Below are 22,425 nucleotides of genomic sequence, written 5' to 3'. Positions count from 1 at the left end.
AATATGAGAACTTCCCGTGCTTTTGACATCCAAGAAAAACGCGGCTCAGCAGTGAATAGTCCTCCAAATATTCAAAGGTCTGGTTCACTTTTGGATAAACACAGTAGTTCAGAATCTGATCTCGAGCCTACAGAAACGAGTTGGAAATCCCATAAGATTTTTTTCATCACTCAGACATAGTTCAGTTCTGGTTCAGTTTGCGCGGGGAGCCAAGATTTGTATCCTTTCTCGTTTTACCAGGATGTGTTGGCCCATCCCTCCTTTCTTGCTGGTACAGACCGCTACATGCTGTGAATCTTGACATGCCAAAATAAAGAGAGCCATTTTTAATGTTTGGGAACTTTTTGCCAGATGCTTTTTAAATGACTTTGATGAGTCTTGACTGTGACTCTTTAAAAGAGGGGACAGAAGGTGTTTTTACAGTGTAACCGCCTGAGGATTTCGTTTGTGCCTCAAGAACAGGATTTTTGTAGCCGTTGTCGCTGTTGTGGCTGGTTTGGGGTTTGCAGGTTTCTGGTGTTTGCTGAGTTTGACCTCCTACCCTGCTGCCTCTTGCTGCCTGCCCCCTTCCATCCTGCTTGTGTCTCTGGGTATTTGAAGAAAATACCTTGACCACCTTTCCCCCCAAGTTGGTGGACTTCATGAATAATTACAAAATTAAACTCAGGTGTTTTGGAGGCAAATCCCTGTTGTCTCCTTGTGCGGGGCTGGGTCCCCGCTGCTGCAGAACAGAGATAGCAGGCAGGGACCTTGCTGACCATGGGATGGGCTGCGGGGTGGCAGGGCCAGAGCATCAAGTCTGCTTGTCATCCTGCCGGCAGAAGTAACCTCAGCACCCACGAGGACCAAGCGTAGCAGCACTGGGGCACAGGCAACTCCACCCTGTGGGTTTGGAAGAAAGGGTTTCTGTTTCCAGTGCCTTTTTCTGGAGGGGATCTCCTCAACTGGTAGCCAGGATCTATTCCAGAGGAAAGAAACTAAGCCTGCTGGAAGAAAAATAAAGACTCATCTTCTTTCCTTACAACTGAACTATTCTAGGACATGCTTCAGCATGAGGCATGTTGCCAGCTCCTTTGCTCCAAGCCTGCCCCAATCTTATCAGGGACGGGATGTGAGCCGGGGTTTGTACATGTGGACCTCCGGGTCCCTTCTCTTTTTCCAGCATGGGAATCACCCATTAGTCACCTGGCTAGATCAGTCTGCTGCATCTAAGCAAAGCCTTTAGGGCCAGCTTATCATTTTATTCAAGTAAAGGATTGTTTTTGAAGCTCTCCTCTTTGACGAGCTGGCTGGTAGCCCCTTGGATGGAGCTAAGCCTTGCAGAGGAGCTGCAGCTAAGTGAGGCTCTGGGTACAGGCAACCAGCAGCATCTCCCCTGGCTCACAGCATCCTTCTGCTGCCCATGTGGAGCGGAATTGGGTACGGGGTAGATGGAGGAGGATTATTTAATGAAACAAGGAAATAGAGGATGAGATGGGGATAGGGGTGTTTTGAATCCAAGGCTGGCGAGGAGGCTGGACGGCAGGGCTGATTCCCCAGGTTATGTTGGATCCTAGTCATGTCCCATAGCAGAGCCCCGTGTCCTGCCTGTAATTATCCTCAGGCTTCCCACTGTGGTGCCAGGAAAGTGTTGGGGCTCTTGGCCTTGGCTCGTTTTGGTGTGTGGTGCATAGGGTCAGGATGGTGGGAGCAGGGAGGGAGCACATAGCAGCTCGTTTCCCAGTTCTGGAGGAAGATGAAAGAGCTGGGTACGAATGTCAGAGGGAATAAGTGCTGCAAGAACATCTGCTTCTCTTTTTTGCATCTTCTACATTTTATTCCTCCTCTTCATTTTGGTTCCTTTCCTATTCTCTCTAGTTGGTTCTTCTCACCTCCCCCTGTTCTGTTCCTCCCAGAGGAACAGCACTACCCACTGCTGTCGCTTTGCACTATTTTTTATTTTTTTTCCTTTTTGCATACTGCTCTGCTCCTTGCCGGTTTCCACACGTTGTGCGGCTCCTCAGCCTGTCGGAGGAGAGCTGCAGCAGGGCTCCCCTCCAATGTGTCTGCCTCCTACCACCGCTCCTCTACATCTGCTGCTCCAGGAGAAGAGGGTGTCGCAGGAGAGGAGATAGAGGAGGCAGGAGTGGGAGAGACACGAAGCAGCTCTGAAGCTCGGGTGCATCCGGGCTTCCGAGCTTGTGAGCTGCATCTTGCCGCTCTGCTGGGAGCAGCTGTGGAGTGGAGCGGGGTGTGAGGACAGATGGGAGCTGAGAAAGAAGAGAGATTGCTGGCTGAGTCTAAATCCCCCCTCGTCCCACCCGGAAGAAACAAAGGTACTTGCCTTGCGAGACTAAATGGAAGCAAGAAGCCCTTCTGAGAGGTGGGCCATGCCTCTGCTGGGAGAGGCCCCTTTAGCTGTGACCAGGCGGTCCCTCAGTGCCTAAAGCCATTGCGAAACTCAGGGAAAAATAGATGGTGGGAGAACTGCATGCCTGATGCTGCAAAGCCATGCTTTGCCTAAAACACGGTGGGGAAGGCTTAGCAGCAGTCTTAGCTGTGTAAGGATCCGGCTATCTGTTACTGCTCAGAGGTCAACACAGAAGGTCTCACTTCCGGGGTCTGGGGCTGAAGTAGCATTATGTTTTCTCCAAGGGTAGATTTTGCCCTTAAAATATCTTCTGTCTCATCTCGCTCTGCCTGTTGTGTTGTGTTTTGCTTTTTTAATGACCATAACTGAAATAATGGACAGATGATGATGTTGGCTGGCGAGTAACTTGCCAGATTTACTGCTTGGACACTTCAGATGGCTGCGGGACCATCTCTGATTTCTGGGAACACTTCCTTCCTCCTTTCTCAAGTTGCTTTCCTGATGGGCAGCTTTGTCCACCTGGAAAGGCCCAAAATCATTAGGAATCTGTGAAAACGTGGGATTTTGTTCTGTGCCCTTCTTGCAACTTCTGTGTGCATGCTTCTCCATTTTGGAGGCAGCCGATTACTGCACAACTGCCCTGGGAATTGGCAGTCAGACAGGATGCTGGATTCTTTTGCATCCTCATGTCTGTTGCTCGTCTCCCCACCCTCCAGTGTACATACCTTTCCATACATCCTGCCGTTCCCTGGATGAGGTTTTCCATGCCTGATAAACCTCAGGTGCAGAAACAAGTTTCTCCTGGCGTTAAAGAGTCAGGCCCATTATAGCTGTAGGTCTTCATATTTCATTAATAGCTGATTGATATTAATATCGGTTGGAGCAGATGGGAAGGGAGGAGCTTGAGCTCTTTTTCTTCAATAGAAATAGGCTGATGGAAAAACAGTTGGAGACTTGCCGCCTTGTTGTACTGGCTGCAGCGGTGGAACAAGTTAGCAAGAGGCTCCATAGGACTGGATCCTGTTACTGTTTTCCTTATGTACTAACACTGTAAGCAAGTATATGGCATTTAAGCAGCATTTCTATTTTTAAATTTCTACCTTCTTTTTCCAGTGTATCTCCCTTCCCCAGCCCCCTTCCCAAATCGGGAGTTTCTAGCCACATGAAGTCAGAGGCAGGGCTACATTTTCACCCTTCGAGCAGAACTTGCCCAAAGAGGATGATGAAACTGAAAGATTGAGCCGCTTGCGTGAAAATGTCGAATTACAACAGTAACTGGGGTGGTAGCAGTGCTGGATGTTCTGGGCAAACGACAGCTGGGCAAACAAGTCATGTTCTGTCTATCTTGCAATAAAATTGTCTTGGTCATCCCAAATGCGTACTTGCCCCCCCCCTCCCTGCCCCAGTGCTTAACTAGTTGGGAAACATTAAATGGTTGCCACTTCCCCAAGCACAGGGAGAGGGGTTTTTGGTGGGGCTTCCCACTTAATCTGTGGCATCTTTGAATGAAACAGGCTTGATTCATCTCATGGTGAATGTGCTGTTAAGATTTCTCCTGGGTTAGGTTTCACCCAATGTTGGCTCCCAAATATTGTCCCAAGTTTGTGCAATGTCTCTAAAGTACAGCATTTCAGTTGCCTTTTTACTGGTCTCTGTTTTACATCAGAAAACCTCCTTATCTCTGGGTGATTTCCTAATGGATAAGAAAATAGTTTGGGAGTTCATTTACTGTATCTTGCATTTAGGCATAGCACCAAGCAGAATCGAGATGACTCGCTTGGTAGTGAGCCTTTTACTGATGTCATCCTTTCAAATCCCTGTTGATAGTGACCAAAAAACATGGCACTCAGAAGGTGCACTTGCTAGGGGATGCTTTTCTTTCTCTTCCTTCAGTAAGGGGGAAGATTACCTATTTGTATTTCGGTTCAGAGAGGAGGACGATTGTCAATACTGTGTGATTAGCTGCTGGAGGCGAGGATTGGTGTCTGGGTCTGGTTGTCCCAGGCAGCCATGTCCAGGCTTGCAGGCTCTTCGAGCAGCGCAGATAGGTGGCACGTAACATGACTGCTGGTAATCATGGGCCCATATATCTGAAGCACCTCTGTGGTTTTGGGGGCTCTTGGCATCTCTACCTGCCAGCCCTGTGAAGGAGCACGCAGTTGCCTGGATGCACAAACACGAGCTGGTTTACTGTGGCCCCCAGCAATTGTTCACTTGCAGAAGTGCAAGCACGTGGTGGAGATTTAGGATGTAACTATGGCAGTGGGGAGGAATGTGTGAAAAGAGCTTGGAGATGTCAGAGCACCTGCTCATGAGGAGAGGGCCACGTTCACAGAGCTGTTGGCTAGCAGTAAACAGTCCTGGCACCCTTGTTTCAGGACTTGGCAGCAGCAGGAGTTGAACCGAGTCCAGCTTTACTCTCTACTGCCTGTTCAGTAAGTTGAGGACAAGGCAGATGATTAAGGAAATGTGGGGAAACTGCTACAGAAGCTTTTGGAAAGATAAGAGACTTTGGTCTCCATGTCTGACAGTCTGGCACTTCTCACTAGCATTGAATTCACATGCAAATCAAAGGCAACATCTACTCCCACAGGAAGCTTTATTAATGTACAGGCCTGCTTACGAATCTCCGTGCTGATGAAGGTTGTGGGACTGACTTCACTCTCAAATTAATTTCCCTGTCTATCCTCGCTTGAGCACTGTGCAGCATCAGCAGCCTCAGCAGGGCTCCCACGCCGGCATCCAGCAATGGGCTCCACGGAGGAGCGGTTGCTGCGTGGAACCAGAGAAGGGGGTAGAAGTGTGGCACTTGTCAGCTTGGATTAAATGGGATGTGCCAGCGTAATGAGGGCGGGTGTCCACTGGGCTTGAACCGACATCAGCAAACTAATTCCACGATGGCATTCCAAATGGGCTTGAAATACTTTGCATGTAAAGAGGGCTGGTGCTTCCCGGACTGAGCTAGACATCTTTCTTCTACACATCCCGTCATGCGTAAGCAGTGCAGATGAGACTTTGAAATGGCAGGGGTGGTGCTTGGTCCGAGGTGAGCAGGAGGAAAGACTGAGCAAGGTAATGTAGAAAGGAGGAGGGACTTTGGGATACCACCAAGGACGCAGTAGCTACTTAGTGCAGATGTTCAGTAAGAACCAGATCTGAGCTACAAACAACCTTCCACATCTTAAACCCAAGCTCATCTGATGCTTAGCTTTTATCGCTGTCAGTTATTCATAAGTGGAAGAGCGAAATCTTGAGAGAAGAGAGATGGGAAATGCCATTTCAAGCTGCAATCCCCTGAGCTGTCAGCTTGCCGCCACCTCACCCGCGCCTGCCCCTCTGTGTTTCTCCGTTTGCTGTTTCTATCCATCCCATCTCCTTGTATCCGTGATGCTCCTTCCAGCCAACGCATTTGTTACTCTCATTATTTTTAATCCTTTCCTTCCCCCCAGCTCCACGCTCCATGCTGGTCCCTCCCTCTTGCCATCACTGGTCCCACCAGGTCTCAGCTCCAGGACCAGTGCCAGCTGGACATGAAGCAGGGTGGTGTAGGTGTCACCTCAAGTGAAGAGCCTGCACAAGGGTGGGTGTGCGGGGGTGTGGGTGCTGTGCAGGGGGACTGGAGCAGGGACAGAGCTCCATCAGAGCCTTCCCGCTGTGAGCCTGTGCCCGAGGGCAGAGATCTTCATCGGTGTGGGGTCAGCTGTGGTAAGGGCTTGTGGTGGCAGCGGCCACCCCGCTGAGCTGCACAGAGCTTCGTGGCCAGCTCGAGTCAAAAGCAGGCATTTCTTGCACGGCTACTTGTTCTGGGAATCTTCAAAAATTTCTGGCAGCCAATTTTAGTTGTGCAACCTCTCAGCTGCCAGAACGGATAGAATATGATCATATCACATGAAATGCATGCAGGGTCTGCTATAGCAACTGTATTTCAAAGAGACAACACATATGGTGACTGGTTCTTTTTGGAATAATATCTATAAGTTGATGATGTTTTATTCAAAAAGGCTGTAGCTTGAAAGGTTAGGGATGTTCTGATTGTTTAGTGTATGATTAAAGAAAGGCTTCTGTGTTTTTTTTGGCCTATTGAATCTAATTACTGGGAACTAAAATGATCATTTGATTGCACATTTACCTGGAATTATTCTTCTGCAGAGCCAGTCTTAATAATATATAATAATATGTTGCGTTTGTACTGTATAGCGCTTCTTGTCTGAGCAACTCAGAGTGCTTTACAAGTATTCATTAATTAAATAAGCCATACAACACCCCTGTTAAGTAGGTATTTGTTGCCCATCCCCTTAAGTCTTGTAGGTTTTATTTCTGCTGCCTCTGCCCACCCTTGAAGATGCTTTAACAGCTAAATAAGCTAATTCAATACAAATAACATTTTTTTAACCATACTTAGCGCTTGCTGCATAAATGTTTCCTTTGTTGCACTGTATTAATTGGAGGGCTGTAGGGTCTCCTGTTTCTTGATGCTGAACGACGGCGGGGGCGGCTCCGTGTGTGGGAGCACAGATGCACACCCGCCCCGGTGCATGCCCGTGCCTGGCAGATCTTCGCACCCCTCATGGGGACATTGATGCTTTTAGAGATTTTACGGGTGTGCTGAGCTCCGACCAGCTTGAAATGCAAAATCTTGATTTTACCTTCATCGCACCAAGCTCTGTTGGAAATCACATCCACCCTTAAAGAGTTTTTCTGATCCAGTGGAGACTTGTTATTAAATTTGAAAGGAGGGCTTGTTGCCAGAACGCAGTGTAAGGTCTCTCCTCCCCGCTTGCCCTGGCGTGCTGGCCGGCAGCGGTGGTTCTTCAGCCCCCCAGGCTGCTGAATGTCCCTTCAAAAGTAAAAAGATGGGTCTAGGCTATAAAATAACAAGTTTTTACTGGGGGGTGATGGATCCGAGTTTGCAGTCCTTGATGTCAAACCTTTCCCAGCAGTTCTGCGCTGAGATGAAACACTTTGCAACTTGGAGAAGCAAGTGAAACCTGAAGCGTATCTGACTCCTTAATTAAATAGGTATTAATTAAATCACTCAGAGAGCATACACAGTAGGAGTGGGGAAGGCTCTTTCCCTCCTTCCATGTAGGCATCTTGCAAAGGGACTATTTTTCTTGTTTTACATTAATGAAGTCTTCAGCCTTCCCACTTTTCCACCTACACATGTACTGAACGTCTCCAAGGAGACCAAGAAGGCCCGAGTCCGGTGCTGGTGAATCCTCTGGGAGCAGCGGGCTCGGGTCTCGCCAGCGGAGCCTCAGCTGTGCCACAGCCTGTCTTGCAGGGATCATCCTTGCAGTCCCCTGGCTGGGGAGCCAGGAGTGAGCCAGGGCAGGGACTTGCTCCTTGTCCTTCTTTCCCCTATGTTTTGTCCCCTCTTGCTTTCTTTTCCCCACCTGATGGAGAAAGCGGGCCTCGCAGACTGGCTGGCTCCAGTGTCCAGGGATGTTTTTCCTTCACTTCGCACAAAATTCTGCAATAATCCCCCTCCACGTGATGCTCTGCTCACGCTTTCAGGATGATGTCCCTTGCCCCTCCATCCTGTAAGCCTCAGTGTCCCTTCACTGCTCTGCCCGCTCCTATCTGCAGCCCCACTGCTGCTGTCACGAGCTCTTGGTGATTTTGGTGGGGTGAGATGCTGTTCCTGCTTCTCATTGCATTTGCTCCAGCTCCTTGCAGCTTCTTCAGTATGGTACCTCTGGGACTCAGCACGGCTCCGCCGGCTGCTGGATTTCCTCTTCCTCCCACCTTGGCCTTCCAGAAACTTCCCTGAATTTCTCCGGTGCTCAGGAGAGCAGACAGTGATATACAACTGCCCTCTTCCATAAACCTGACCTGACCCACTGGAGAGTGTGAAAGCCGTTAGCACATGAGCCTGCCTGGTAGCAAGGAGGGCTATGGGCTGCTCCAGATGGGGTATAAAAATAACTGTATGGTGCTCACCACCGGGATTCCTGCAGTTACTTGAGGTTCCCACCCAGGAGCTGGACATCAGCTGCTGCTGGTTTTCTCCATAGTCAAAATAGGAAATCCATCGGTGGGATATCGCCCCATTGCGTGCAAGTGCTGAGTTGGGTTTTTTTTGTGGAAGACACTGCTTTCCTCGATGGCAGTGCTTCAGGAGTGGAGTGGTACCCCATGACCAAGGGGTGCCTTGACCCTCTGCTGTGCGTGTAGCTCCCCATGCCCTGTCTGTTGTAAACTCAACTTTCAAACCTCTCTCTTCGCAGGCTCTCCAGGTGGCACGACAGCTTCTACTGCAACAGCAGCAGCAGCAGCAACAGCAGCAGCAGCAGCAGCAACAAGTTAGTGGATTAAAGTCTCCGAAGAGGAATGACAAACAGCCAGCCCTTCAGGTAAGGGGAACCTGTGTGCCTTTGCGAGGGGCTGGGGTTTATAAAACCTGGATAAATGCATCTTACTTGTGAACGTTGGGATGGGACCTTCAGGAGCTTCCTCCCAGTGAAGTCCACGGAGTGGCTGTGGCTGATGTAAGTGGCATGAGGACCGGTGTTAGGTGCTCTTGAAAATCCCACCCATGGCGTATTTACAAATCGTGAGCGTGTACTTTTATTAGCATCTGGTAGGGTTGGATCATGACAGAATGTAATAGCTTTTGTTACTGTGTCAGTGTGCATAGGAGATTTGCATTAACATTTCTGTTTGATTGCTGTTCCGTTTGTAGTCTGTGTTCACTCAAACCGTTGATTTGCTGTGTCAAGGATATTGGGAAATGCTAGGATATCATATCATCGGTGGTTTTTTTTCCCCTTTTATTGTCTGCTGATTTATGGACATCTTCAGAAATAAAATCTAAATATTATCAGGCTTTGTGCTGTTATGAATTCAGAAAGCTAAAACCAATACAGCCTTCCCAAACAGAAGATGTATGCACACATATGTGGCTTTGGAGTACATTCTGCTAGTCTTGTGGGATAAATCACAGGAGTTAAAGACAAGAAAGACCTATTAGGTCATGCATCACATTTTCCTTTTTTTGGGGTTTTTTTTTGCTATTCTAGTGTTAGAAATCCCAAGTGGTAGTAGGACCGCTATTATTTTCCTTCAGATGGTTTTCCATAACAAAGCACACGCTGAGGAACTTTCCACTTTAATTCCATCCTCTTGCTCCAAGTAATACTGCTTGTATAAATACTGAGTCAGTCCCTTGCCTTGCCTCGTGTTCACACTCCTCAAACATCTGAGATACTAACATGTACTTGCCAGTTTTGGCAAATTATATGTATCTAGTTCTTTATATATTTCATAAACTGGCACTTCTAGACCCTTGACCACTTTGCTGGTTTGCAGCTGGTTATTGCTTTTATTATTGCTCTCTTTGCAATTGCAGCGTGTCACTGTATTTTTGATAATAAGTTACTGAATACAGCAGTTCAGCTGCAGTCACACAAAGCCCTGTAGCTGGGACATTTATCTTATCTCACTCTTCTATATCTGATGCTTCAGCCTCTGTAGCCCCAAATTCTTTCCGGGTTTTTTTTTCCGCTTGTTGTCATAGCACGTTGTCAAACTCATGTCTGTTTTGCTCTTTCTAATTTTTTTTTTAGTTTGATATACTATCACCATGAGTTCCCTGACAGCATTGCTGCTTCTCTTGCCTTTTATATGTGCTTCAGATTATTTTCCTCCAAAAATACGGATCCTAGACTCTTTAAATATGTAGTAGAATATGGAAGGTAAAGCCAACATCACTAAAGGCCTTGACAGTAAAGTGAGAGGACCCGATCCTGCGGTTCTTACCCAGATAAAGCTGATGGGGACTTCAAGGGGAGTTTTGCCTGAACGAGGAATAGCTATTAACTGCAGTCCTTGGCCCAGCGTGGACAACTTCTAGCTTTCGTGTAGTGATTTCATCTTCAAAGCATTTTGCAAATACTAATCTCCAAAACATCCCCTGAAGGAAAGTCTGATAAGTAAGTAGCATTATCCCAGTTCTGGACTGGGAAACTGAGGGAAGCAGGTTAAGTGACTTGCTTAGGATCACAGAGGGAATTGGGTTTAGAGGTAGGATTAAGATTCATGAGTTCCTGGCTCCCACCCCTGTGCTCAGGCTGCTGGACAACACCTCGCACTTTATAGCCGAGCTATTATTCTTTTGGAAAGTATGAAGCATTTTGTCATTGGGCAAATATACATTTTATTGGCAGCATAGAGCGCCATAATCCAAAGTGTTACATTAATGCTTTCAAAAATATTTTATTTGGTAAATCCACAGCTGATCCATATGCCTTTTAATAGACTCTTCCACTGGGGACATTTTTAATGAGAGATTGTGCTGGCTAGGTCCAGTGTCAGGTACTAAAAGAAGTGCTTTGTTGTGCAGATGTCTTAAGAATAGCTCCAGAGGATGAAATATGACTGTGTTGACCTTTCAGCTGTGAGCTTATTTGTCAGGATTCAAATAAGTTGAAAGGATCAAACCAAACAGTTTCCGTAGTCAGACTGGGAATTGTGTTGCAGAGGTCAACAGTGAAGGCCACATCGCAGATTCCATAACATAGCCAATTGTTGGTACGTATTAAAGTACTGGAGCAGCTCCTGCAGTCAGAGACACAATTAAAATTCTAATTTATTAATGTATACAGAGAGCTGGCCCAGCCTGTCACTCACTGATTCAAATGACTGCCCAGTCTTTTTTTTTTTTCCCCTCCTCACTCCTGGTGCTTTTGCTTAAACGTACTGGAAGTCCTCTTGAATGTAACAGACCCTGAGTGCATCCCTGCAATGGAAATCTGTTGCCAAAGGGAAATGGTGGCACTGGGGGTAGAATTTTTGAGTAAAACTGCACCCACACAAGCACCCACACCCCCTGAAGTCGGATGGTGCCATGTTGATGAGGCAATACCCGTTGCTGACAGTACGTAGAATAAATGTCGAGGGTGGTGGAAATGCGCCCGTTTAAGTTTGCTTAAATAATGAACCGAGTCATCTTTGCACTTAGTTTATAAATATAGATGTCTCGTTTGATAGCCACAGCAGTTAGCAGTTACCTTTTTTTTTTCCGACAGACTCCATGTATAACAAGAATACCATAGGCATTGCTTCTTACTGCTGTGTTTGGCGAGGCCACTGGTGAAAAGCTCCCTAACAGGAGTGTTGGGGAGCTGTGTTTGCATGAAGCAGGGGGAAGGGATGCTGTTCCCCGGGGTGGTGGTCCTCCTAATAAGATGCTCTGTGGCCCTGCCCGCCCAGAGAGCGGAGGCCGCTGCGGTCCCATGCAGGGCTGGAAGAGCTCCCTCCATCTCGGGCTCAGCACTTTAATGCTGGCTGGCAGGCTTTGTCATGTCAACCCCACCGCTGCAGACAGATGTGGAAAATTAATCTAGTATATGCTGTGTAGCTAATCTGTTACTGCATCGTGGATAATTTCCTATATTCCTTCTTTATTCACTGATCAAATAGCCATGGTACTTAAATACATCCCGGCCTCCCGTGGCCACACTGGGGCACGGTGCCTTCAATAGCGTTTACATGACAATGGGCTCCAGCGATGTCTTTGGGGTCTCTTGACCTTGGGAACTCTACCTGAAGATCTTTTAGCAAATTTTGAGTTATTTAGTTTATAAGAACTTGGACACAGGAGTGGAGATGTGCTCTGCAGATAGTTGGAAAAAAAAATCTCTAAATACACGGTGACTCACATTTTGAGCCTATCTCACACTGCCGTGCTTTATATTTGGCAGTGACCTCCGGTTTCACAGCCTGATGATACAAAAGAAAATTGAAAGTTAAGGAATGGATTTAGTAACCAGCAGTTGGGAAAAGAATATAAAAAATATCAGCCCCACAAAAATTACTGGAAGTGAAAAAAGACTAAAGCATGTTTGATAATATATTTGCCATAGACATTGGACTTCCTTGAATCTGTGAAACAAATAATTTAACAGGCCAGGTATGCTTAGGATTTTGAAAATGTGCACATTTTCCTGGCCAAGATAAATATATCTTTGTATTAATAGATGTATTGATTAAAATTTGCAGCTTTAATTGCTGATGCTCTTAACGATTATTCATTTTGGTTCTTCAAGCATTTTAGTTGCTGGCAAGAGCACACAGATTGGAAACAAGTCAAGAGACACATTTTTCTCCCAAGAAAGTAAAAGTGCATGTGTGTTTTGGCAATACTAAAAATACAATTTTTTTTAAAGACGTAAATGTTGTGTGTTGCATTGAGCTGAAAGTTGGATACCGGACTGAAAACAGATTTTGGACATCCAAGTCAGTATCTTGCAATTGAAACCCATTACTTGACTTTTTTATGTGATTAAATGAGATTTGTTGTGTGATAGTTAACCTGTGTGTGTTTGGAGAGAAGAAATAATGAAATTACCAAGATGGAAACTTTTGTTTTCGGTCGACAAAACAGAAAATAAATCTTCCCTTTAAGTCACAGCCAAGAAAAGAATTTGGGTTTGGTTTAGATTTTCAGGGTGAGACTGGGGGAGGCTGAGAGGACAGAGCTGTCCTCGCCTTTGCATACCGCTGCTTTTTAAAGCAGCCTTTTGGCTGGGCTTTTGTAGAATTTAATTTGCATGCTGTATTATCTTAATATTTCTTTCCAGTATCTTGAGAAATGGAAGAGGGCAAGAGGAAAAAATCACTGTAGCTTGATGTTGAGGGCAATTATTATTGTTTTTTATGAAATTAGAAATCATTAGCTCAACAATGTAATAAACACTGAAAGGTGAAGGGAAGGGTATTCTCTGTTTCGCTTGGAGCATGCAAGTACCAGGTTATGTAGTCTCTGGTTTTACATGCAGTGTACCTTTTTTACATAGTGGTAAATTTAACAACTGGTAGAGAAATTATTTCTCAGCATATAATTTGGGAGGGGAAGTAAATTTGCAAGTGTATTTATTCTTATTTGTATTAGTATCTCTCTGTTTCACTCTTAAACGTGGGAGTTGATCTGAGTTTGGCCTCAGTCAAGCAAATGGGAATTTTGCCACCAACTCTAGTTGGGTCAAGATTTCACTTCTACAGGGTTTAAATAGTTTACCCATGAAAATTTCACTTCAGTCCTTCATTTTTTATTTTTGACTTTGGAAATAAAGCAAGTTTTTGCTGGTTTCTACCAAAGGACCCATAGCTTTTTTGTTTTTCATCCCTAAGCCCAATTATAGGTGTTAGTCAGTTCTTGGAATATGCCTGTGAAGTGCAAATATCATCCACCCCACAAACAGAACAAAATCTGAGTCAGGTCCTCAAAATTACATGATCAGCTAGAAAAATTTGATACTAAGTGTTTTTTTCAGTGAAACCTGTGGGCCCTTTTTGCTGCCCTTTTATGTTTTTTTAAAAGCCTTTAGTATTCAGTTTTTCCAGTTTTTCAGACTGAGCAGAAAGGTGACAAACGCAGTTGTTTTTCTTGAAAGAAGTCTATGATTGTCCTGTAAATACATGATTCAAAAAAAACGCGGCTTCTAGGAAAATACCAATAGGCTGGCAGTGTGAGGTACTGTCAGCAAATATGATTATTCTCATTTTATAGCCGTGTAAACCCAAGCAGAGAGATAGTAAGTGACTCACCCAAGGTCAGAGAGCTGAAGACCTTCAGTGGCATTGAGGTGTGCAGCTCCTGACAGGGTATTTGGGAGTTTGGCATCTGCATGTTATAAAGGAGTCGGTCCTGAGGGACAAAACTGAAAGTAGAAGCCAGGATCCCTCATTTCCAGCCCTCTGTCTTGTCAGAGCACCCCGAATATAATTTTTTTATCAGGTTTTCTGCTTTGACATGAGGCATTTAGGGAATAGGTTTTTTTTAAAAAAATGTGATTTCTGACCAGGTTGGAAGCGGGGCTGTGGGGCTGGCTGTGCCCGAGTCCGGCCGTGCGTTACCCACCTTGGGGAAGGCGAAAACAAATGAAACCTTACTGACTGGTCAGAAATGTGTAAATTGCTGACAAAATGACACATGTAATTAAGAGTGCTCCTGCCATTTTACCTTGTGGTTTACACCTACAGTGTTGAAAAAAGAGAGTGACTCCCACCTCGCTAATTACCATTATCACTGAAATGGTAGGGTTTGAGTCATTAGTTCCATGTGCATTTAATTAGAGGAAGGCTGAAATTGGATTTAACTTATTACTTTTTCATGGATCACTTTCTTGTCATCACTTCAAATTGGATTGCAGCCCCAGGTAACTAATTATGAGCGCCACAGGATCAAGAGTGAAAAAAAGGTAATTAGGAATAACACTGTTGGACCCTTGCTGGTAGTCCACTTGTGCTTGGGAAGAAATGAGAGCGGTATTTTGTAGTATTACAGATTAGGGAGTTAAAGGTATGCACTGCTGCTAGGAATCATGGGAGACTGCCCCCTCCTATAGCGGTTTATATGATGTACAGCTGGGTTGAAGATGTTATAGCGACATGGTTCCACAATCAGCTCCTTAATACCGAGATTAAACTTGTAAAAGCAACAGATCGGTTGTAGGTATGAGGCATCTCAACAACTGGGTAGTCAGGGGTCCTTACGTATGTGATTACACCAGCACTGTCGAGGCATTCTTGAGCCGTGGTACGGAGCGGTTTAAGTACAGCGAGCTAGAATTGATAACAAATTAATGAACATATTAATGATCCGAAAAGATCGTTCATATCCGACAGGGAGATTTATCAATCAGGAGAACAATGGTGAGGTTGATGGTGTGTATGTCAGGAATTTAGCTCGCATTGCTACCATGATAAAATCAGAATGTTGCTTCTCTTTTGTTTGCTGGAGAGGTTTCTTTTTGTTTTGCTTTTTGTGGGGAAGGCTTGCTTGGTTGGTTTGTCCCCTTTTTTTTTTTTTTCTTTTTTTTTTTTGATCTTGTAGATATGATTGCCAAGTTCTGCTTTCTTCAGAAAATACTTTAAAACAAATTGTTTTATTTCCATGTGCAGAACAGAGTTCAGAACTGCAAGTAATCAATTTTATTGACACAGTCTGGAAAAAAATGTTGATGAGAGTTCAAGGATGTGAAAAGATTGAAATTTCAAAGTGCCCAACACTGAGTGTAGGAAAATTTCAGAGAAGTTTCATTAAGCAAAGAAATCTATTGTGTAGGGATCTGTAAGAGGAAAGTTTGCTCTAGGGCCCAGTGATACTGCAAGGAGGTTGCAGCAGCTGATTTTTGCCTTTAGAAGAGGAAAAGTTTCTTTATTTCTTGTAGTAGTGAATCACAGTTCAAAGGCTAGCACAATTTCCTTAAGTTGTTTAAAATGGCTTTTAATGCTCTGTTAATGTAGGCAAATATTTGTGACTCAGTGTTGGGTAAGTGATGCTTGCTCATTATTTCCTGATGCAAGCAAAGTGTAGGAAATTATGTGAACACCATGCAGAGATGCTAAATAGACTTAAGAGTAACAAAATTCAGTTACGGAAATTAAGTCTTTCTCATTTACTTGACATTACAAAATAAATCTAGAGATTAAAAGGTATTACCTTTAATACAGAAAAAGAGAATCTCCTTTAATACATCTCAAATTGATTTACAATTTTTATACATAATATTCATCTGTGGTTGAAAAGGGGGCAACCTAAGGTCGAGTGATGTAGTGTTTCCATTTTTCCATATGAGTCTTACTGTGTGTGATAAAAGCAAACTCCTTTATTTTGTCAGTCTGCAGGAATTTCTGATGAAGTGCAGGGGTCACTTTTCTGTCAATTTGAGTAGGCAGCATTTTTGAACTACTGTTTTTCCGCCCCCCGCCCCGCTCCACAAACCGTGGCCCTGATCTGACACACGCGTGCACACACACACTTAGAGTGCTGCAGTCTGCAACTTATTAGTGCGCAGCGCTGGAGCCTGTCCAGTGGTTAGAAAATTTCCTGAAGCCTGGAATAACAGCAGTGGGTGCAAGTGCCATCGAACAGAAGTGACAATGAGGGGCAGTCCGGCCCGCCTGGCGAAATGCCCGGGCTGGAAAACCAGCTGAGATAGTCAAACGCAGGAAGATTGACGCGGTGCATCTGGGAAATGCTCAAAAAGTTGGGTTCTTGAAAAAATTACCTTCTGTGATCGTAAGACATCATCTGTTTTCCTACAGAGATTGTTTATAACAGGGTTTTCAAGCACTTGTCAAATAACCAGGAGTGAAGGAAACAGGCTAAAAATCTCTTACCGTTCAGATGAGTCCTGGTGTAGTTGGAAAAAAACAAACTCTCGTCATAGAGATCCGCAGCTTCCCAAGTCCAAGGGTGCCTGGGAGAAATAGAAAGGAAACTATTAGTCAAAAGCGACACGGCGAGTGCTTGTCGAGCGCGGCATGTAGGTTGGGGAAGGTGGTAGGCTGGGGCGATGTGTGCAGCGATGTCATTACGGGAGTCGCGAGGTGAAGTCATACCTAGTAACTGGTTTTTGTGTTGCTTAGCTTTTGTTACTTAGCTGTGATATCATGGGCAAAATATTATAAACATATCATGGCTATAGCTTGCTTGTGTAACAAAAGATCAGGAACTTTTATTAAGTTTGTTTTCCTTGTCATATTGTAAAAATTTATTATGTGTACTGTGTATATTAGAAACAGATTTGGGTAATTCTGTCTAAATGAAGTCATCCCAGCTATTTCCAGACTGTCTGTTTTTGGTTGTGAATAATTTTCATACATCAGATGGTTGTCATATTTAGTAGCTCTCTACATTTTAAATAGGACATATCCCATTTTGAACTTCCATGGACTTTATCTGCCTCTGGTTTTTAAGGCTGTTTTGTTGCAGGAGTATTTTGAAGTACTGCCCGTGGCAGGGCAGGGCAGAGCTGGACCCGTGCTGGAGGAGTCCCTCGCCTTTCTGCATCAAAATAACAGATTTTTAACAACTGCAGTAGTACTTGTGGCTTTCAGCAGCACGCGCTTGGGAAGAGCCTGCCAGATACCTATTTCAGCTTGTCCCTTTGTGTTCACACTTTGCAACAAATATGTTAAAAACACGAAAGAAAAAGTACTATGGAGCAAAAATCTCCTCCCATAAAAGAAATCTCTTCTCTCAAAGAATGCATCCTTCTTTTTTTTTTTTTCCTTTAACAGAAGTGTGAAAGAAGTTAATGTTTAAATGTTTAATGTTTAAATTTAAATCACATGCACATCTACATAGCACCTAAGTTACTGTGACTTTTTAATTTTTTTTAATCCTCAAGGCAGAGTTTCTTTAGGCAGCATGGGGAAGCTCTGGTGTTCCTTGTACACTGACCGAGAGAAATATGCACTGGAGGAATCTGCAGTGATGATCACAGAGCAGAATTTTGCCCTAAAACCGTCAGCTTTGCCAGAAATACTTGAGTTACAGCAATTTGTTTAAAAAGAAAGAAAAAAAGGAGGAGAGAAGGAGAGAAGGCATTTTGATCTAGCTTGCTTGAGTGGAGGAGAGCAGCTGTTTGCCTCATGTGTTTAAATCTCTAGAGCTAATATTGAAGTTTCAGGGCAACAAGTGCAACATAACAGAATAAGTAGAAACTAAACCCAGGGAAACAATTGGAAATGCCACTTGGATTGGCTTTGGAGCTTGACAGTTTCACCACTGTGTTGTCAGGTTGGCAAAATATTTTGTGGTGTGTGCAAAGAAAAGGCTGCTGTGTTCATGAAATGTTTTTATTTTCCTGATAAATGTAATCTGCCTTTTATAAATTACTAATCTATTTAAGGTGTAACATTAATGGCGCATAATCTAAAATCATCGAAAGCCTAGAAAATTAAAGTAGACTGAAGGCACAAGGAAGAAATGTACTTTGTGTCAGGATGAAGTTCAATGAAGCATGGAGAAGATGGAACAGATTATTAAATAAACTTTGAGAGGAGATGGAAAAGGCACCGAAATCTCTCATTTTGAAAGGAATTAGTTTACTTGATTATATGCAACTGTATCACACTCAGGAAAGTATAAGACAAATGAAAGCAAAACAAAATTTAATTGAGCTATTATTTTGCAGACTTTGGCTCTGTTTCAGACAGCCTAATCAAATTGCGCTTTGCTCAAATAACTAATGTTAAATGCAGTCTACCAACAGATGTTTAAACAGAGACTAATTGGAAAATCTACATCCTGGGTTTAGCGTGTCTAGCTGAAAAATTTCTGAAATCGCATTTTGAAACGAGGTGGGAAGATGACGGGAGGAGCTCAGGTAGCAGTGGGTGTCAGAGAGCGGTGCGAGGAGGCAGTGGTGCCCGTGCCGGAGCTGCAAAGGTCACCGATGCCGTAGCTTGGTACTGTTTGCCCTGCAGAAAGTTGTCCTCCATCACGTTACATCATGAGAGTCGTGTTGCAGCTCTGTAGCTCATGCCATGTGCCAGCAGGCATCAAGTACGTAATGTGGAGCACATGCATCAAGGGCATTTAAAGCGGTACATGTGATTATCAAAGCTCAACTCTTCCGTGTCAGTTCTGTCACTGTGGCATGCGTTTTTGAAGTGGTACGACTTCAATTAATATTTTGCCATGTTTTAAGTTATTAACCTGTGTGGCACATCTCAGTTTCAAGTCTTTTACAACGCATCTGTGCAGCCACATGGACCTCTGATGGGTTATAGCACTGAATTAAATAGCTAGGGCCAGTTTTGTCCTGAATTTAAGTGACAGCTATCTGAGGACTATGCTGGAGTCAAAGGATCCCAGACGGGTCTAGTTTCCTTCCTCTGATTTTTCTTTCAAATCAGTTTTATACCAAAGTCACTCCAGTAGTACCAACATGATTAGTTCCAGTTTGAACAAGGGCAGTGATCACACCCATTGTGATTTCTTGGTAGGATGTTTGGTTTTGTGCATTTTTCTCCTTATCAAAACTTTGGGCTGAAGAGTTATTCATGGTTTGTGTCCCAGGCCTTCAGCAGAGTTGGTCTCTGTTGTGCAGGTGTGGTACACATATGCTATGGAAAATTTCTATCCCAAGGACTTTGTTGTCCTTGCGAAATGGTATTTTGTGCATTCAGACAACTTTTGGAAGAATCAGGTTTTTTATCTTTACAGTCATGAAGCAAAAGGCAAAAATCAGAAATACTTACGAAAATTCTCCCATCTTTCATTGGGGAAGAAGAAATTAAAAATCAATAGAAGTGTTTAGGCAAACTCTTAATAGCTTGGATAAACATCTGAAGCAAACCTGTTGGGAGATGCCAACCCCCAGCGTAGCCCATTGGTTCATAGCCACAGTGCAAATTTAATCGTTTTAATCTTGTTGGTTTTGCTTGCAAGAAGAGATGCATAAAGACCTGCGTGTTGGTGATCTGTCACTGTTGTCACTAACTGCATTATTAGTTGATGAAATTCCCAGCTCCATCCCAACGTGAGCTGTGTTTGGACCAAAGTGGCAACCTGTCGCCCGAAGCTGGGTTGTAACGCATGCCTCCATTTCATGTGGTCTTCTTCATGGGATGGTTACTCTGGGATAAGAGTGAGATGCAACTCGATGAGTGACCTGTAAAGACAAAGGTTGGTCCGCTGGTGTCTCAGGGTAGTGGTCCTCAAGTTAGTGCTGGTGTTGTACAGGCTTAATACCCAGTATGTAATAGGGGGCGGCCCCTCTGAGTGTAAGAAAAATAGTAATGCACATATATATCTATATATATATTTTTCCAAATTTGCCAGTTGGAGCCCTACAAAAGACGGATTATATTTTATGACTTGTAAACAGCGGGGCAGATATTTCAGGAGAACTGCAGACAGCTGTAATTTTGTGAATGTGCACAAATTACTTGGAAAACAAATATTCCTCTGCCTACACAGCTGTATTCACAATTGTGGACCAGAATGCCTTTTGCATGATGCTCACGCCTGGTTCTGTGGAATATAATAATGCTCAAATGAAGAAAATGTGATTTAAAAGTGAAGTCAGAATTAATACTTGTTGTGAAAACCTGTGTTACTGGCTGAGGTGTTGGCACAGGAATGGATAAACCACTTCAGGCAAAAGGAGAACTAACCAAGGCATTTGTTCATACTCAGGTCAAGAGCTGAATGCTCAAACTTTTGTGGTGGAGATGAACATGCCTGTATCTTTCAGAGATGCCACATGCTGCCTATGCAGTCCTACAGGGTAAACATTCAATTGGATTTGGTGGTTAAAGAGGTCTGCAGGGCTGTGTCTGGTCGCCCGTGGGGAGAAGGGGTGTGGGAGGAAGGTGGGGGCTCCCCTGGCTCCACAGGGGCTGTGGGTCAGCATCTTGTCCAGCCCTTTTCTTCCCGGTCACCTGCACCCAGGTGGATTTGCAGAATGCGACCAAGCTGTTGTTCATGTTGTTTAATTGCGCACTGGTGGTTCCTTCTGTCTGTGCTTTTACTGTGTGATAAGGGGTTTATACAGGAAAATATGAATAACAAGAGAGGAGGCAAAGAAAATCCCCAAAAGTTAAAACAAGGCCAAGCAAGAAGGAGTAAAGCACACAAGTTGGCAAGAGCTGAAGGCCTGGCATTGATTTTACTTTTGTGTTTATTCAAAGGCTGTGGATACAGGTTAACTTCCTTTGCTCAATATTTATTGCTACGTTACTTGTCTTAAACTGGAACAATGAGGACTTTGTTGATTGGGTTAAGAGATTGTCCCATTTTATTCAGTCTCCTGCATCTCTCTCTATCTGCAGGTTTTAAGCAGTTTATTTTAATTTCAGATTTCTAACCCTCCGTCGTGAATTGCTGCTGTGCCACCGGCAGCAACACTCGAGGGACTATTGTTCGTCTTTTCAAAGTGGTGGGAGCACACAGCAGAGCCATTAGCTTCTGTGAAACTTGACCTTCCTTGATGATATTACACCTTGCAGATTCGGAGCAGGATAAACATTTTAAAGGAGAGGGGAAATATCAGATAGGTTATTTTTCATCAGAAAAGGTTGTAGAAATATTCTGCACAAGAATTAAAAATAGGAGGAAGAAAAGCAATAATGGCAATGGGTACCTTTCTGTTTGACAGCCATCAAAGATGCTGCCCAAATCAATTAATGGGAGAGTGAATATCTCCTCGCCGTTAACCACACTAACCCTTGAGCAGCCAGTTGAGCAGAAAATCAGTAAAGTCACAGTGTAGTGAATGATGACTGTACTGATTTCGCCCCAATTTAGTGATGGCAATCATTTCAGTGCTATTAGGACTGGACCCCTCCTGGACAGTCTCCCAGGCTGCAGTGTTTGGAAAGTGCCCCCAAAATATCAGGGATTTCTCTCTGGAATAGGAGGCGTAATAGAGTGCAGAACACAAGATATTTTTAAATCACGTTGTCCGCAACTGGCACTACAAGGGAGGTTATGTTTATGACTTCCATCACTGTTATTTTTCACTTGGGCTTGTTGCTTGGAAAGTGTGCTCATTTTGAGTCCTTCACTCAGCTGTGTCTACCCAGAAGAAAAACAAACCCATTTCTTCTGGGAGAGCCCAGCAGTGGACACATCAGAGCAGCAGGGCCAGCTGCAAAACTGTGGTGTTGTTTTGTTGCTAATTCTGCAGGAGTGATTGGAGGGGACCACCCTGTCTTTAAAAAAAAAAAAAAAAAAAAGAAGAAAAAAAGAGGAAAGAAAATAAATAAAATAAAAAAACACTTTCAGGTTGAAAGTTTAATTTTGCTCGGAAAAAAGCAAACTAAAAAAAAAAGCAGCAAACAGCCTTATTCCTTGTACAGAATGCTATAATAATTACTGGGGCATTTTTTTCCATTCCTGGTTGCTTTTGCCTCACACCTGTAGGAGGCCTGTTCTTTTGCTTCTGTGCTTCACCACCAAAGTACTTTTATTTGAAAACACGAGGAAATTCAATTTCCTAACACGCCTCTCAAGTCAGGGCAGTTACAGCAATAGAAGTGTTGCAAATGGCTCATGTGTGAACAGTTTAGGATGGAGCTTTTCGTATGGGGCCATGCTGAGGTGCGGGAGAGGGAAGATAATTGTAAATGTTCTTGTGGGGATCTGATTGACAGCTTATTGTCTGCAGACAGTTAAGTAAAGAATAGGAAATGAGTGAAGTGTAGGGGATCTGGCAGGCTGCAGGCTCTCCTGATGGCAGCTGCTGCACCGAGCAGAGCACCCGGAGCTCCCAAACCAGCCGCGGGCAGGGGTGCCCATGGCACCCCCCTTTCCGAGGCACCCCCAAAGGGAC

The 22,425-nt window shown here is 44.3% G+C and overlaps 1 protein-coding gene across 17 annotated transcripts in view; it reads left to right on the top strand.

Moving 5' to 3' along the window:
* FOXP1 (forkhead box P1) overlaps positions 1-22,425 on the top strand; it is a 390,108-nt gene that overhangs the window by 267,523 nt on the left and 100,160 nt on the right. For all 17 annotated transcript variants that reach the window (XM_074836019.1, XM_074836032.1, XM_074836035.1 and 14 more), the window contains one exon: positions 8,581-8,706. In XM_074836019.1, coding sequence (XP_074692120.1) covers positions 8,581-8,706 — 126 coding nt within the window. The remainder of the gene's footprint in view (positions 1-8,580; positions 8,707-22,425) is intronic.

This window comes from Strix aluco, chromosome 11 (genome assembly GCF_031877795.1).
Source record: "Strix aluco isolate bStrAlu1 chromosome 11, bStrAlu1.hap1, whole genome shotgun sequence".
Classification (NCBI taxonomy): Eukaryota; Metazoa; Chordata; class Aves; order Strigiformes; family Strigidae; genus Strix; species Strix aluco.
Note: the sequence above shows the minus strand (reverse complement) of the source record. Positions and strands in the feature narration are given on the sequence as shown.